Here is a 14,871-nt window from a genome sequence, read left to right as displayed (position 1 = left end):
GAGGACAAGATTGGGTGCATGTATGCTTCTCTCTCTCTCTCTCTTTCTCTCTCTCTTTCTCTCTCTCTCTCCCCCCCTCCCTCTCTCCCCTTCTCTTTCTCTCTCTCACACACACACACACACACACACAGACACACACAGACACACAGACACACACACACACACACACAGACACACACACACACACACACACACGCACACACACATACACACACACACACACACACACACACACACCCCTTTCCCAAGTGGCAAATCAGGACCCCAGTCCCAGAGGAATAGGGCACTATAGACAGGAAACAGGACCATGATAGGAAAGTACTCCAGTAGGGCATAGGGTTAGAACTAGATCAACAGCCATATCACACGGAATCAGGATTTAGAAGTGGAAGACACTTGGGATCATCTTGTCCAGTTACCTTATTTTTCAGATTAAAATAAGTGAAACTCAGAGAAAGGAAGTAAATTGTCTAGGGGTCACCCAAGTGGTAGAAAGTAGCAAGTCTGAGATTTGAACTCAGATCCTCTGAGTCCACATCTAGTGCTCTTTCCATTATACGCAATATTGGTATTACTTAAAATAATTTTAGGCTCTGTGATTTTATCTTTGTGAGTACTTTTCTGCACTGCCCCCCACTCCCCACCCCACTCCCATAGTCCCATTGAAGATAAACTTGTTGTTCAGTCCTTTCAATCACATCTGACTCTTAATGACTCTGTGGACCTCTATCCAAGAGGTTTTTGTGGCAAAGATACTGTAGTGGTTTGCTAATTCCTTCCTCAGTGGCAAACAGAAGTTAAGTGAATTGCCCAAAGTCACACAACTAGGAAGTTTCTGAGACTGGATTTGAACTCAGGTCTCCCTGACTCCAACTCAGCCCCACTCTATTGCTCAGTAGGCAGCCTTGAATAAATGAATGAGTGAGTGAAGGGTGAAGAAATGATCTCTCCATGGCCCAGTTGTTGATGAACTTCTGAGCTTAGAGAGATTGGACTGATTCTTATCAAACAAACATACCACTTGTCATGTAATGCTAGATGTCAAAGGGCAAAACATTTCAGGTTTGGGCTCGCTGAACTCTTGTTCCATTTGCATAGCATTCTAAGACTCCAGGATCACTTCCAAGACAAAATGAGTCATTGGAGTGGGACTTGAGTGGAGGAAATGAAATAATGATAGTAATTTTAATGCTATTATAAATAGGGACTAAACCTTTGGTTTCTTTGGAATAGGAATTCCCATATCAGTGGGAACTCCCTTTACCAAGGCAAATTAGTACCTTCTGTGCAAAGAATTGTTGATAGCCTGAGGTATTCCGTTTTCTTATTACCTACAGAAATGAAGTCCAAACTCTTTAGCTTAGCATTCAAAGCCCTCCACAATTCAGCCCTACCTCCAACTCTCCAACATTTTTCTTTCCGTCTCTCAACCATATTTTCTTCCTCTGCCTCTCCATCCAAGGTAGGCCAGTTTCTCAGGAACCCAGAATCACATAGGTAAGATTTAAACTCAGGTCTCCCTGGTTCCAACATCAGTTTTCTATCTAGTAGGTCATACTGCTTTTCAATAATACTGTTGTTATTAATAATGATAATGGTGGTTCTGTAGCATTTAAGATGCATGAAACCCTTTCTTCACAATTTCCCTGTGATGTGTCAGGTAGTACACAAGTTGGTACCTTCCAACATTGCTACTTACTACCTGTGCATCCTGGAGTCGTTCCCTCTCCCTCTCCAAGCCTCAGTCTCTGCATGTGTAAAATGAGGGGGTTGACTAGATGGCCTATAGGTCCCTTCTTGCTTTGTATTTATGACTTTGTGAGCTACAAAATGAGGGAGTTGGGCTGAGAGACACAAAGTTCACTTCCAGCTCCAAATCCAGTGATTATGAGATCTGTTGTACAGATGAGCAAACTGAGGTTCATGGAGGTAAAAGCTACTAAGTCCCTTAACTCCAGACCCATCAGAGTCCATCAGAGAAAGGGGTGGGTGGGAAATGATCCTAGGTGGGAATTTTGGAGGGAGGCTGGAACACAGGGGGTCAGAAGATCATTGTGTTTAGGGGCATGTGGGTATATGGGTTTCAAATGCCCCTGTGCCCAAATGATTGGATACAATTAGCTGGCCAGTGCCCCTGCCCCTCCAAGGTCTTCATCCACAGTCACATTGATGGACAGCTTAGCTCACAAATGGGCGTTTCCCTTTGTAGGTCCTGCCAGTGTCAGGCTCTCCAGGGAGTCAGAAATGGGCATCCCGTTGGGCCAGTCTAGCTGATAGCTACTTGGATCCGGGACCAGGAACTTTGCTCTCTGAAACAACTCCCTCCGGCCTGGACTCTGAGACTGGTAAGTCCCTATTTGACTGGAGAGCCAGATGATAGCAATAATAACTGATATTTCTCTAGTGGTTTAAGGTTTGTAAGGCCCTTTTCTCACAACAACCTTGTGAGGTAAATATTGAATTATTATGGCCATTTTACAGATGAGCAACTGAGGCTGAAAGAGTGAAAAAACTTAGCCACAGCTACGTAATTGGAAAGTTACCTTCTTGGGATTTGAGCCTATACCCTCTGGCTCTAAATCCAACTATTTTCCCAACATCATGGTACCTCAACCCTTTGATCTTGTGCTAGGGCCAAGTGGAGCCTAGGCCTAGAGGAATTATCAGACCCAGATTAGATGGTCAGGTTTTTGGGGAGTCACTAGGACAGAAATGTAGGCACAGCCTCCCCCGTCTTGATTAACTCAACAAATTCAATTCAGTATGGATTTACTGAGTGTTTAGATGTTTACTGAATGTGAGATGTAGAGGATCCAAAGATAAAGTTAAATCAGTTGCTGCCCTCAAAGAGTTTATATTGTAATGGATAGGAGGGTTACAAAATGGTTTTTAGTTTCCTTGTCCAGCCTTGGCATTTTTCTCAGATTCATAGCCCTCAGCAGCTCTACCCATAAAACTCAAGATTCTCTTCTTCCCATTCTTCCCTAGACACAAGCCCCCAAGGAAGTCCCATGCAAAGTGGAGTTGGAGCAGAGAAGATTCAGTCTGTTATTAGGGCATCTGCTTGGCTTCCCTGTGGCATATGGCATGATTTTCATGTTTTTATGCAGTGTTAGACCATAAAGTCCTGGATACCAAAGCAGACAATTGTAGTAACAGCATCTAGTAATTCCTTTAATGGAGGCAATGAGCAGACTGTGGTGGGAACTTCAGCCTGGGGAATAGACTGGTTCTCATTGTCTTACCTGAGCTCAATCCTTCTTTGAATTTCCCTTCTTTCTGACCCTCAGATTTCCTCTTGCTTTTCCTTTCAGCCCCACAAAGGGGCTGACTCTCCATCTCTCTCCCACATCTATTAGCCTATGCCTAAGTTCTCCAATTTCCTTGGATCTTTGTGGCCTTGGTGTGTAGAAGCCACCTTCATCACCCTCTGACCCCTGACACATGGATGCTCAATGATGAGCAAGGAAGTAAAAGAAAACAGACTTTAGAGCACAGAATGATCCTGTCCTATAGGCAAGGAACCTTATTCCAAGATGCCCCTAATGTGTCCACAGGCAAGAGGATGAGATTCAGGCACTGACATCAGAAGCTCAAAGCCTGGGAGGGATCTTGCTCTAAAGGCTCCTAGTTATCTGGGCAGTGAAGACAGAGTGAGACAGAGAACAACATAGAATCGTATGTAACCTAGGGCTAAAGTAGATGGATTGGTTTCTCAGGGAGGTAGTGCAGACTGGAACAGTCAGAGAGGACTTCCTGGAGGAGATGAGTTTTGAGCTTAAAGGATAGATAAGGTTTAGATGACAGGGTGGCAAGAGGAGAGTTGGTGAGGAGACTAGCTTGCCTGGGATGGAGGAAGAAGGAAAAAGGGACATATTTGGGAGAAAAAGAAGGAAAGTTTAGAGTTGAAGGTAGGGTTGGATTTTGAAAACCCTTGATTGCCAGGAGGAGGAGTTTATACTTTATTTTATAGGCTGCAGAGAACCAGAAAGACCTTCATTAGGGTCTACAAGCTGGTCCCTAATTTGGGAAAGGAGCTAGAGGGGCTATTGATTGATCCTCAAACATAGGAGAAGGCTCTCCTGGGGTCTTGCCGATCTTATTTCCTTTAAGCCATTTTTTCAACAGGAATAAATGTGAGTTGGGGGTACTTGGGTAGCCCTTAGTCCTAGTCCAACCTTGCATATATGCTGGGTGAGTGATAGAGAACCCTAGATTCTACACAGCCCTTTGGGGTGTAGGAAAAGTTGGTGATTTAGGGGGGGTGGTATGATAAAACCCTGTAACATTGTCATAACCTAACTATGCTTCCAGAGGAGGGGGAGGCAGGATGTGAATGGGACAAATTTTCTTTTAATAGATCTATCACTTCTGCCCTCACAGATGTCACCAATCACAAAGTTGGGGAGTTGGAGCCAACCTTGCCTTCCAGAACACGGAGACTACTCCCCCAGTTACCCCCAAGTGACAAAGCAGAAAGTCCTATGCTGACTGGATTAATGGGGCCAGAAGTTACCAAGAGAAGTGCAACCAAGCAACCAGCCTCAGAGTCCTATGAGAACCCGCTGGACCACTTGTTCATCCAAGAAGAACTGGACCCAGACAGTCTCAGTGATGGAAGCCAGTCAGATGATGGTCTTGGGCCTGGTGAGACAAAGAATAACGGTGTCCAGAGACCAGAGTGGCCCAGGGGCCAGCAGCATTCACAGGTGGCAGAGCTTCAGCATTCTAAACCCAAGACAGCAGGGGAGTCAGCCCCCACGTCCTTCTATATTGGAGATGAAAACAAGGAGCCCAGCTTCCCCTCCAAACTCTCCCCAAGTCCCCCACCATCCCGAACCAACAAGGAACCTGTGGATCAGGAGTTGTCCCCCTTGCGGCCAATCAGTAGCTCCCCTTCCCTGAGGTCCAGAGCCAAGGAGGAGAACAGTACATATATCAGCATGACAGGGAAGATGACGATTTCCCTACAGACCAACCAGTCCTCAGAACAAGATAGTTCAGCAGTGGTGGCAAAGGAGGCCCTATCCTTTGTCCGTCAAGAGAGCTTTACCAAAGAGCGGGCAAGTAGCGGCATTGCCCCCAACAGGCTCCCCCACATATCTAGTCATCCCCTCCTGAAAGACTTGGAGGCTGCCCGGGCCACCCGCATGGACTTCCACACTCAGGATACACACTTAATCCTGAAGGAGACAGAGACGGCTCTTGCAGCTTTGGAAGCCAAGATCCTTGCCAAGTCTCCTGGGGAGGATGCCAGGAACACTCCTACACAGCCAGAGGATTCCTTATCAGGTGACTCTGATGTGGACACATCTAGCACTATTAGCCTTCTCAGTGGGAAGAATGGGTCCAGCCAGACCCAGAAGGGCAAGGTGGCAGTGGGCAGTGGTTCACAGAAAGAACGGCCATCATCTGCACCTTCCATTCAGGATTCTAGCAATGGTGGTCTTGTGCCCAGCGCCCGTGAGCGGCTTTCAGAGAAGCAGCGTCGCCCAGGGCCAGCCCCAGAAGGAACTCGGCGCTTCCAGGTTAAACGTAACAATGGAACCCGTGGATCTCTGGACTTTACAGATGATGAGCGGGGCTCTAGTCACCCCCACATATCTGGTCCAGATACTGTCACTTCAGAACCTGAACATCTGCCAGCAGCAACGGTCAGACCCACACCCCGGAGGAAGCCCTCAGCCCCGCCTCCTTCTCCTTCAGCCACCAAGGAAGAACATGGCCGGGTCTCTGCCAACATGCAGAAGGTACAACAGATTCTCACAAGGTCTAATAGCCTGTCTACCCCACGGCCCACTCGGGCCTCCAAGCTTAGGCGGGCGAGGCTTGGGGATACCTCAGACAATGAGGGGGCTGAGAATGAAAGGGCCACTGCATCCAACCCTGAGGTCACAACCAAGCAGGCCACAGAGGGCAAGAAACTGTCCCGCTTGGACATTCTTGCCATGCCCCGGAAAAGGGCCGGCTCATTTACAGTGCCCAGTGATTTGGAGTCAGCCCCAGCCCGGACAGGCTTCTCTGGAAGGAGTGTTGAGTCCTACTACTCAAGCCGGAAGCCGACCATGTCAGAAGCTCGAGCAGCAGCCAGGAAAACAGCTGCAGCTGTGGCTGCTGCAAAACAGCCTTTCAATAGGGCTCGCTCAGGCAGCGCAAGATATTCATCCTCTTCTAGTAAGTCTCTGCCTCTGATGGGGCCATGGGTTGAGCAGGTCAGCAGTGTCCCACTTTACAGACACCAAATCAAGATGGTGGGCATTAGAAAAGATGGGTTTTGATGCATTTTGGGACCCTAAAATCTTTCCCTAGATCAGGGGTTTTTAACTTAGGGTCCAAGAATTTATTTTTAAATATTTTGATAACTTTGTTTAAGTATAATTGGCTTCCTTTGTAGTCCTGTGTATTTTATTTTATGCATTGAAAAAGATTATTCTAAGAATGTGTTTATGGGCTTTACCAGATTCTCAGCGAGGACTGTGATACAAAAATGGTTAAGAGCTCCTATTCTAGAGGTAATCTCAGTCATTGTGATGTTACCTCCTGGGTGCTTAGGGCTTGGCACTGGAAGAGAGAAGGAGGGTGAATTGTGGCCATGACCTTACAGAGCTACAGTGTGAGGAAGACATAGTCTGGCCCTCTCAAAGCTCTTTGGCTGATCAAAGTGGGAGAAACACAGGTTATATGTATGTTTCACATCTATAAATGTACAAAAAGGACAGCAACATGTATGCAGCTAACTATAGCTTTTATTGTGGGCTACACAAAATGCTGGAATGTCCTGGGGGTTGGGAGAGAGATTCCAGGTGTGGTACTTCTCTGGAGACAGTTACCTTATTCTGTTTCCTCTGTGACAAGCAATAAGTCTCACCTGTGCAAGCCCCACCTTGGTTTGCTTGGTCCCCCTGTGGCACCTATAACCCTTGATTCAGGGTTCAGTTTCTCTAATGACTCATTGGGGGACAACAGGTAATTTCTTCTCTGAGGCTGTCCTGAAGATCAGAGGGGAGGGCTATAAGAGGAGAGTATGGGTTCCAAAGGAAGGAAGGAGAGGGGAGGGAGCAGTATTAGAGGTGGTCTGGGGAGGGGCATCAGAGGTGGTCCAGTGGCCTGGTCGTGCGTCTCTTCTCCTACATCACTTCTGCTGTTTTATCTGTGAAAACAATGCCTTCCTCTTTTGTGTTCAGCCATGTGTTCGCCACATTGCAGTCCTTCTTTGAAGATGATAAATATTATAAACTCCATGGGGCTGTCTTCACTTGTCTGGACCTAGAGGGAAACTCTATGGCCCTTGAAGGCAGATGCCCCTTGCCTTTGTTTTCAAATGATTGATGAAGTTGGTCACTGCCAATGACATGCAGAGGCCACCCCTGGGATATCCAAGATTGGATCACAACATGTTCCTGGCTCTCCATGACAGCTAGGGCTCAGCCCTAGGTCATCCATTAAACCCCAGAAAAGAGCTAGAACTTCAGTCTTATTCCAAATGAATTGGTTTTTGGTTTACAAGACCTTGAGGGGTCCAAGCAAGGATTTTTGCTTTTTTAAAATCTTTTCTCTTTCCCCTTCCCTGCCAGCTGTTAGCAGCTCCTCGCTAACCAGACTCTCCTTCCTCCTGATAGTCAGCTTGTACTAACCACCTTCTCTGGTTGCGTCCCTGCTGAATTGGCTTGGGATTTCCCCTCTCCCTACTCTGCATCTCCCTGAAGAAGGTGGCCTTGCTTGGGGTGGGCCCTGGAGTGAGGTGGTTTTTACCAGATCCCAAGCTGGAGGCTCTGTCTAGCCAGAGAGAGAGGCTGCCAAAATGCAGAAGTTTGTACATTGGCTGGGCCAGACTTGTCATTACTTTCTGGGACAATTTGCTATTTTGGTAGGAAACCTGTTCTCCAGGAGTTGCATAAGGGGCAGCCCCGTGGGGAAGAGGGGGTAGTAGGTGAGACAGCCTGACTTTCTTAGGGGAAGGAGAGACCAAACAAGAAGAGAGGCTTTGGAGTCTCAGTGCCTTCCCCCTCCTGGACTTCTGGTGAGCACAGCCCCTCCTGCTGCTGCCATTGCTGCTGGAATTAATGTCTTTAAGAAATAGGCAGTTCATAGAACCTCACAATCTTAAAACTGATGGACGGTCTAGTCCAGTTCTTTCATTTTACAATTCAACTCATCCTCTCTTTACTGATCCCCCATGTATGCAGCCCTATGATTGACAGGAGGAGCAGACCAGGTCCCTGTCCTTAGGGAGGGGATGGAGAAGAGGAGGTCTGAGCCTTGCCTTGTGGGACACACGGGACTCACGAATGGGGAATGATTTTCTTAACAGGACCAAATACCGAATTCTTTAACAGTCAAAGTCCCTCTAATTTGGAGGTGGTTTCTCTGCCTTCTTCTTGGTCAACTTTCAGCAGTAATATACCTGCCTTGCCTCAGATGGGGCCAGTTCCCTCTATTGGATGATAAGTAGATTAGGGCAGCAGCTTGGATGGATTAGCCTGGGGGAGTCCAGCAGGTGGACCTGCCTGCATGAAGCATGGGGGAGAATGTCACTTGTCCCTCCTTGGGGAACCTAACCTTTCTTCCATCTGTCCCAGGAGAGTCAACTTTCCCTCCCTGTCTGAATGGCCTGGGATGGCTTTGGGCTGTGTTTCTAATTTTCTTGGCCTGGTTTGGGTGTCCATGGAACTTCCCTGGGAAGATATGGGACCCATTATAGACAAGAAGCTCCCCTTCCTGATGAGGGTGACTTTGGGGATGTCTGAGGAGCTCCAATAGGAGCTTTGGGGCTGCAAGTGTTTCTGTGAAATAGATTGATGAGGTAGAGTTCACATGTGTCCTCTACAGGCCAGCTCTACCTCCATTCCAGGTAATTCAGCTAATTAGTGTGGGCAAATTATGGAATGTTTCAGTTGGAAAGAACCTTTGATTTCCTCTAGTGCAATCTCCTCATTTCATTTTTGGGGAAACTACCTGGGACCACAAAGCCAATAAGCTGCATCCCGAAGCTGAATCTGCTAACTTAAACCCGTTAATGCTATGTCTACTTGGTCCAGGAAGCTCATGACACCCAAACCTTTTTCTTTCCTTTAGGGTCCCCGAGAGGTTCTCAGTAGCTCCCTCCCCTACTTCATTTTGCCCTGTTTGATTTATTCCAGTTTGATTTGGCCTTGGCTGCCTGGGCTCTGAATTCCTATCTGTTTTTGTTCTCCTTGTGTCTGAAACCAATTCATTTGTCTAAGACTCCCGGCGGAGGCAGCAGGGTTCAGATTGCACATCCACCTCGGAGGAGGAATACGGCTCCACCCACAGTTCTCCCAAACACAAACGCTCCCATGCCTCAACAGCCACCCAGACCCTGAGGGCCACTGGCCAGGGCCGGCCCAGACCCTATAATGGGCGGGACACAGATGAGGATGACGAAGATGATGAGCCTGAGCACTACAACTTCATGGCACAGACAGCAGAGATCGCTGAGATTGCCAGGTGGGTATGAGAACTCTAGGAAACCTCTAGAATCCTAAAACCTCAGAGGAGATCTAGTTCAACCTAGAAAAAAGCAGAAAATGTTTCCAAAATAACCCTTATAATTGGGTTTAAATCCTGTCTCTGCCACTTACTTGCTGTGTTACCCTAGACAAGTCACCTAACCTGTCTGGGTCAGTTTCCTCCTCCATAAACACAGTAGGTGGAGCAGATCATCTCTTAACAACTTTCAGCTCTAAGTCCTATATGACTCTCTGGTCTTTCAACCTGTGCTTATAGGTTTGAGTTGAAGGGGAACTTATTACCTATGTAGAAGGGAAAGATATGAAGGGTTTGGAGAGAGGGATCCTTTATTTATTATGTTTGTCAAAATTTTATGGGCTCATTTCCCCATATTTTCTGAATGGACCATCCCCTTGGTTGATTAACCTGTACCAGTGATGGGTTCTACAAATATCCCCCTAGCTTCTTAGACATACCCACACCCTGTCTTTAATGTAATTTAATTCATGTCCCAAGGATAGGGACTTATTGTGGCCAAAGAGCAAAGGACAGTCAGAGAGAGGCTTCCTTTCTCCTGCTTCTCCCCACCCCCCCTCCCGCCTTCACATTTTTCCTCCTCTTCTCTGCTTCCAATAGTCTAATACTCAATCAAAACGACCTTGAATTTTGGATTCTTTGCTGTTTGGAATTATCTGTGCGTAGATGAGGGAAGGCTATGTTGAGAAGGTAGCTGAACTTTGGAGGAAAGTCAGAATGCAACTTGTATGGTGGGAAAAGCTCTTGGTTTAGAGTCCATAGACCTAACACTTACTGACCACTTCACCACTATGAACCTTAGTTTCCTTGTCTGTAAAAAGAAGAAAACAATTCATGCACTGCCTACTTCTTGGGGCTGGCACTTTTACAAAGTGCTTTGTAAAATGTAAAGTTCTATTGCTGTGTTTACTAATGTTCTCAATAACAGCCAGCAGAAATAGTGGGGAGGGTAGTTCAGAAATAAGAAGCTGTAGAACATGTTGGGGGAGGAGGGGAAAGTAAGATATCCAACCTAAGTGTTTAAATATGTGAAAAGAAATGGCATTAGGCAAAGTTAGGAAGGTAGGTTGGTTTTGAGACTGGAAACAACCTCCTGGGTTTAAAAGCCATGCTTCACTGGGATACTTAAATATAGACTTTGAAGAGCCATTGTTGTTGTCTGTCGTCAGTACTTAAATGTTTTTAGGATCATAGGATTATAGAAGAGCTAGAGCTCCCAGATCTGCTTCCCTCTCTCAGTCTCCTGTCTTGAGTGCCCAACTGACATCCATCCCAAAGACATATTAAATTCAGTATATCCAAACAAACTCATTATATTTTCCCCAAAACTGCCCCCCTTCCTAATTTTCCTCTTGTAATCAAGAGCACCACCATCCTCCCAGTCACCCTCACTCTCAATCCCTCATATCCAATCAATTAGGCAGTAGTGAATAGAGATGCTAGCCCTGACATCAGAAGACCTGAGCTGAAATCCTGCCTTAAACATTTAATTGCGTTGTGACCCTAGGCAAATCACTTAACCTCTGTTTCTCTCAGTTTCTTCAACTTTAAAATGGGAATGATCATTATACTTACTTCTCAGGATTGTTGTGAGGATTGAATGAAACAGTATTTGTAAAAGTGCTTAGCATGGGGCCTGGCAATTAGTAAGTACTTAATAAGTTTGTTCCTTCCCTTCCTTTCCCAATCAGTCCACAGTCCTGTCAATTTTACCTTTCTAGCATCTCTTATATACACCCTTTTCTGTCCTCTGACACGGCCACTACTTGTACAGTTGCTTATCATCTCATGCCTAGATTATAGCAGTAGCTTGCTGGTTGGTCTCCCTTCCTCAGGACTCTCCCCATTCTAATCTGTCCTCCCATCAGATGTCAAATTGATCTTAAAGTACAGGTACTAGTCTCCTACTCGGTGAACTCTATTGGATTCTTGTTGCCTCCAGGATCAAATATAAAATCTTCTGTTTGGCTTTCAAAACTGTTCATATCCTAGCTGTCTCTCCTACCTTTCCAGTCTTCTTCCATTTTACATTTCCATAGTCCTGTCACTTTCTCCTCAATACTCTGATCCACTGGCCCTGGTCTCCTTGCTCTTCCTAGAAGAAGACACTCTATCTCCAGATTGTGCATTTTCATTAATTGTCTCTCATGCCTGGCATGCTCTCTCTCCTTCTCTCTGCCTCCTGGCTTTCTTCAAGTTTGAGATAAAATCTCACATTCTGCAAGAAACCTTTCCAATTACTCTTAATGTTAGTGCATTCCCTCTATTGATTATCTCCAATTTATGTTGTCTATAGCTTGTTTGTACAGTTATTTGCATGTTGAATCCCTCCTTAGATCATGAGCTCCTTGAGAACAGGGATTATCTCTTGCCTTTACTTGTATCCCCAGTACTTAGAACTTCCCTGGCATGTAGTAAGTGCCTTAATTGTGCTTATTGACAGACTGGGAGGGACCTTAGAAGTCATAGAATCTACCCCTCATTTTGCAGATGAGGAAATTGAACACCATAAATACCAAGTCACTGATAATCATAGAGATAGTAAGCGTCTAAAGCAAGATTTGAACTCAGGTTTTCCTGATTCCAAGTCCTGGAAGTGTTCTTTTCACTATATCAAGGGTCCAGAATCTCATCCACCTGGAGATTTCTCTCCACTAGTGTAGATCATACTCTCTCTCTTGCTGAGGAGATGGGCTTCAAGAGTTGTGGAAGGGGAAAGTTCATTACCCTGTGGCCAGCCTCTGTCACCAGATCTGTGTTTTCCAGTATGGCAGGACCAACCAATGACATAGTGACTCCAGTGATGTAGCCTTCAAGATCCAAGACTGTTCACGAAATAACAGTGACTTTGCAGTGAATGTTCTGCTTAAGTGAAAATAGCTTTCCATATTTTTTGGGGGGGGGGGGAAGGTGGATTCTTTTTAGTGTAGGGAACTCCCTACTCTTTCCACTTAGGCACATTGGCAGCTTGTCTATAACCCTAAGCCACTGAGAGCTGCTGAATCCCACAGAGATTGTGACTTGCCCATGGTCACACAGCTAGTTATGTGTCAGAGGTGGGTTATAATCACCCCTGGTCTTCCTGATTTGCTTCCTTTCTTTCCTCTCATAGCCCCATTGATAACCCAGTGGTTGGAGAACTGTTCTTGATTTAACCTTAATTCACTTTCTAATTAACAATAATTCTATTTTCTCTCTCTTCTTGCCTCTCTCTCTCCTTTTCATTTAAACAAAATGCTCTGACCATTTCCAAAAAGTATATTTCTCAATCTGCACCCCAAATCTATCACCTCTGTGTCAATAGGTATGTAACATATTTCATCCTGTGGAATTGTGGTTGGGTCATAGTTAAGTCTTTCCAAGTTGTTTATCTGCACAGTGTTGTAAAAATTATTCTGGTTCTATTCACTTTTCTCTGTATCAGTTCATGGAAATCTTCCCATGATTTTCTGAAACTGTCCCCTTTAACATTTTGTGGTAGTTGTTCTCATAGGCTCCTAGTTATAGGTTTGAATATAGTTGAATTAGCTTTGTTTCATTCCCTAAACACGTATTGATTCCTTGTCTCAGTCCAAGATTAAGCCCTGACCCGTTCTCACAAATGTTTGCTCTTAGGCAAAAGGAAGACTTAGTAAGAGTATGTGTATAGCTCAGTGTAGCCTGGTCCCTATTGATACACAACTCAAAACTATGTCTTACTGGCAGCTGGGTGGATGGAATGTCGGGCCTAGAGTCAGGAAGACCTGAATTCAGATCCAGCCCCAGAAACTAAGTAGCTCTATGACTCTGGGGACTTTAACTTTGTCTTCCTCAACTATAAAATGGGGATAATAATAATAGGACCTAACTTTCATATTTGTTGGAAGGATTAAATGTTTTATTAAACACTTCACGTACTGCCTGATATTTAATAAATGCTTGTTTCCTTCCCATTCCCTGAGTACAAACAAGTATGAAGCAAGGTCTGATAGTGACAAAAGACATCTAGATGTTCTAAGACAATTTGAGGAAAAAGGGAAACCCTGTTAGCTGTGTAAATCAGGGGAGTCCCATGGGAGTCCCATGGGAGGACACAGCACTTGGAACTCCACTTTGAGGGAAGAGGAAGATTTTATCCAGCAGAGATGAAAAAAGAGTGAATTTTAGCATGGTAGGCGTTGGCTTATATAAATGAGTGATGGTGGGAGAGGGAAAAATGAGATTGAGGAATGGCTTGTAGTCTAATTGACTTGAACTATTATTGTAGCTGGGAAGGTAGGAGCTTGAATCCCAAGGTCAGGAAATAATATTTTTATCCTTTAGGAGGTAGAATGCTCCTGAAGGTTTTTGAGTAAAAGAATGATATAATCACTTAGGAAAATTATTTTAGCAGTGGTCTCAAGGGAGAGTGGAAATGTTTTGGGATCAGTTTGGAGAAAATCAAGGTATTCCTGAAGTCAGCTACTTTGTCTGGGATGGATAATATGACAGCTCTATGGATACCTAGTGGTTAGAGAACTGTTCTTGTTTTAAATTTATAAGGCTGGCTTTGCTTGTGTTTTCATAGATAGGATTTAGAAGTGGAAGGGACCTAACCATCCATTTTACAGACCAAGAAACCAAGACCTAAAGATGTTAAATAACTTGCCTGAGGTCACAAATGATAGTAAGAATAGATAGCTGGATGTAGACCTTCCAACTCCTAAACCAGGAGCTAAACCATTAGCACATTGATTTCTTCTGTTCTTTGCAGGGGGGTGGGAGAGAGGGAGATTGGAACTTAAATATCTTCTTTGGACATTTGTCTAATTATTGGTAAACTTGGGGAAAAAAGCCAAACAAACATTTAATCAGCAAGCATTTATTAAGAGTTTACTACTGACATACTAAGTCCTGAACATAGATGTAAAGACAAACATGAGACAACATTTATATATATAAGCAGTAATAAAATATAAACAAATTAACTGCAAGGTAGCCGATGGAGGGAGGTACTAGCAGCTGGAGGGGAATGGGAGGGGTTGGGAAAGACCTTGGAAAAGTGTGACAACTGAGCTGAATTTTTAAACTAGGAAACTAAAAATAAAGAACTTGAATTTGGAACTAGGAATTCTAAGAAGTGGACATAAAAAGGGAGCAGAATCCAGGCATAAGAGATAAACTGTATAAAAGCACAGAAATGGGAGATGGGAAAGGATCAGTTTGCCTAGACTGAAGAGTGCGTAAAAGGGAGTAGTGAGCGATAATCCTGGAAAGGAAGGTTGTAATTTGATTATAAAGAGCTTTAAATGCCAAAAATATAAAATACAAAATGCACAATACAAAAAAGTTTTTATTTGGTGCTAGATAAAATGCAGAGATGTAAGAGGAAGCCACTGGATTTTA

General features: G+C 44.8%; 1 protein-coding gene across 4 annotated transcripts in view; it reads left to right on the top strand.

Annotated features, from left to right (window-relative positions):
* The window catches only part of CEP170B (centrosomal protein 170B), a 121,271-nt gene that overhangs the window by 76,647 nt on the left and 29,753 nt on the right, over positions 1–14,871 (top strand). For 3 of the 4 annotated variants that reach the window (XM_072630047.1, XM_072630049.1, XM_072630048.1), the window contains exons 11-13: positions 2,210–2,345; positions 4,384–6,174; positions 9,225–9,468. In XM_072630047.1, the coding sequence (XP_072486148.1) occupies positions 2,210–2,345; positions 4,384–6,174; positions 9,225–9,468 (2,171 nt within the window). The remainder of the gene's footprint in view (positions 1–2,209; positions 2,346–4,383; positions 6,175–9,224; positions 9,469–14,871) is intronic. The other variant, XM_072630050.1, reaches the window with a different exon arrangement.

The sequence above is a fragment of the Notamacropus eugenii genome, chromosome 1 (assembly GCF_028372415.1).
Source record: "Notamacropus eugenii isolate mMacEug1 chromosome 1, mMacEug1.pri_v2, whole genome shotgun sequence".
Lineage (NCBI taxonomy): Eukaryota > Metazoa > Chordata > Mammalia > Diprotodontia > Macropodidae > Notamacropus > Notamacropus eugenii.
The sequence above is the reverse complement of the archived record's forward strand: the minus strand, read 5'-3'. Positions and strand labels throughout refer to the sequence as shown.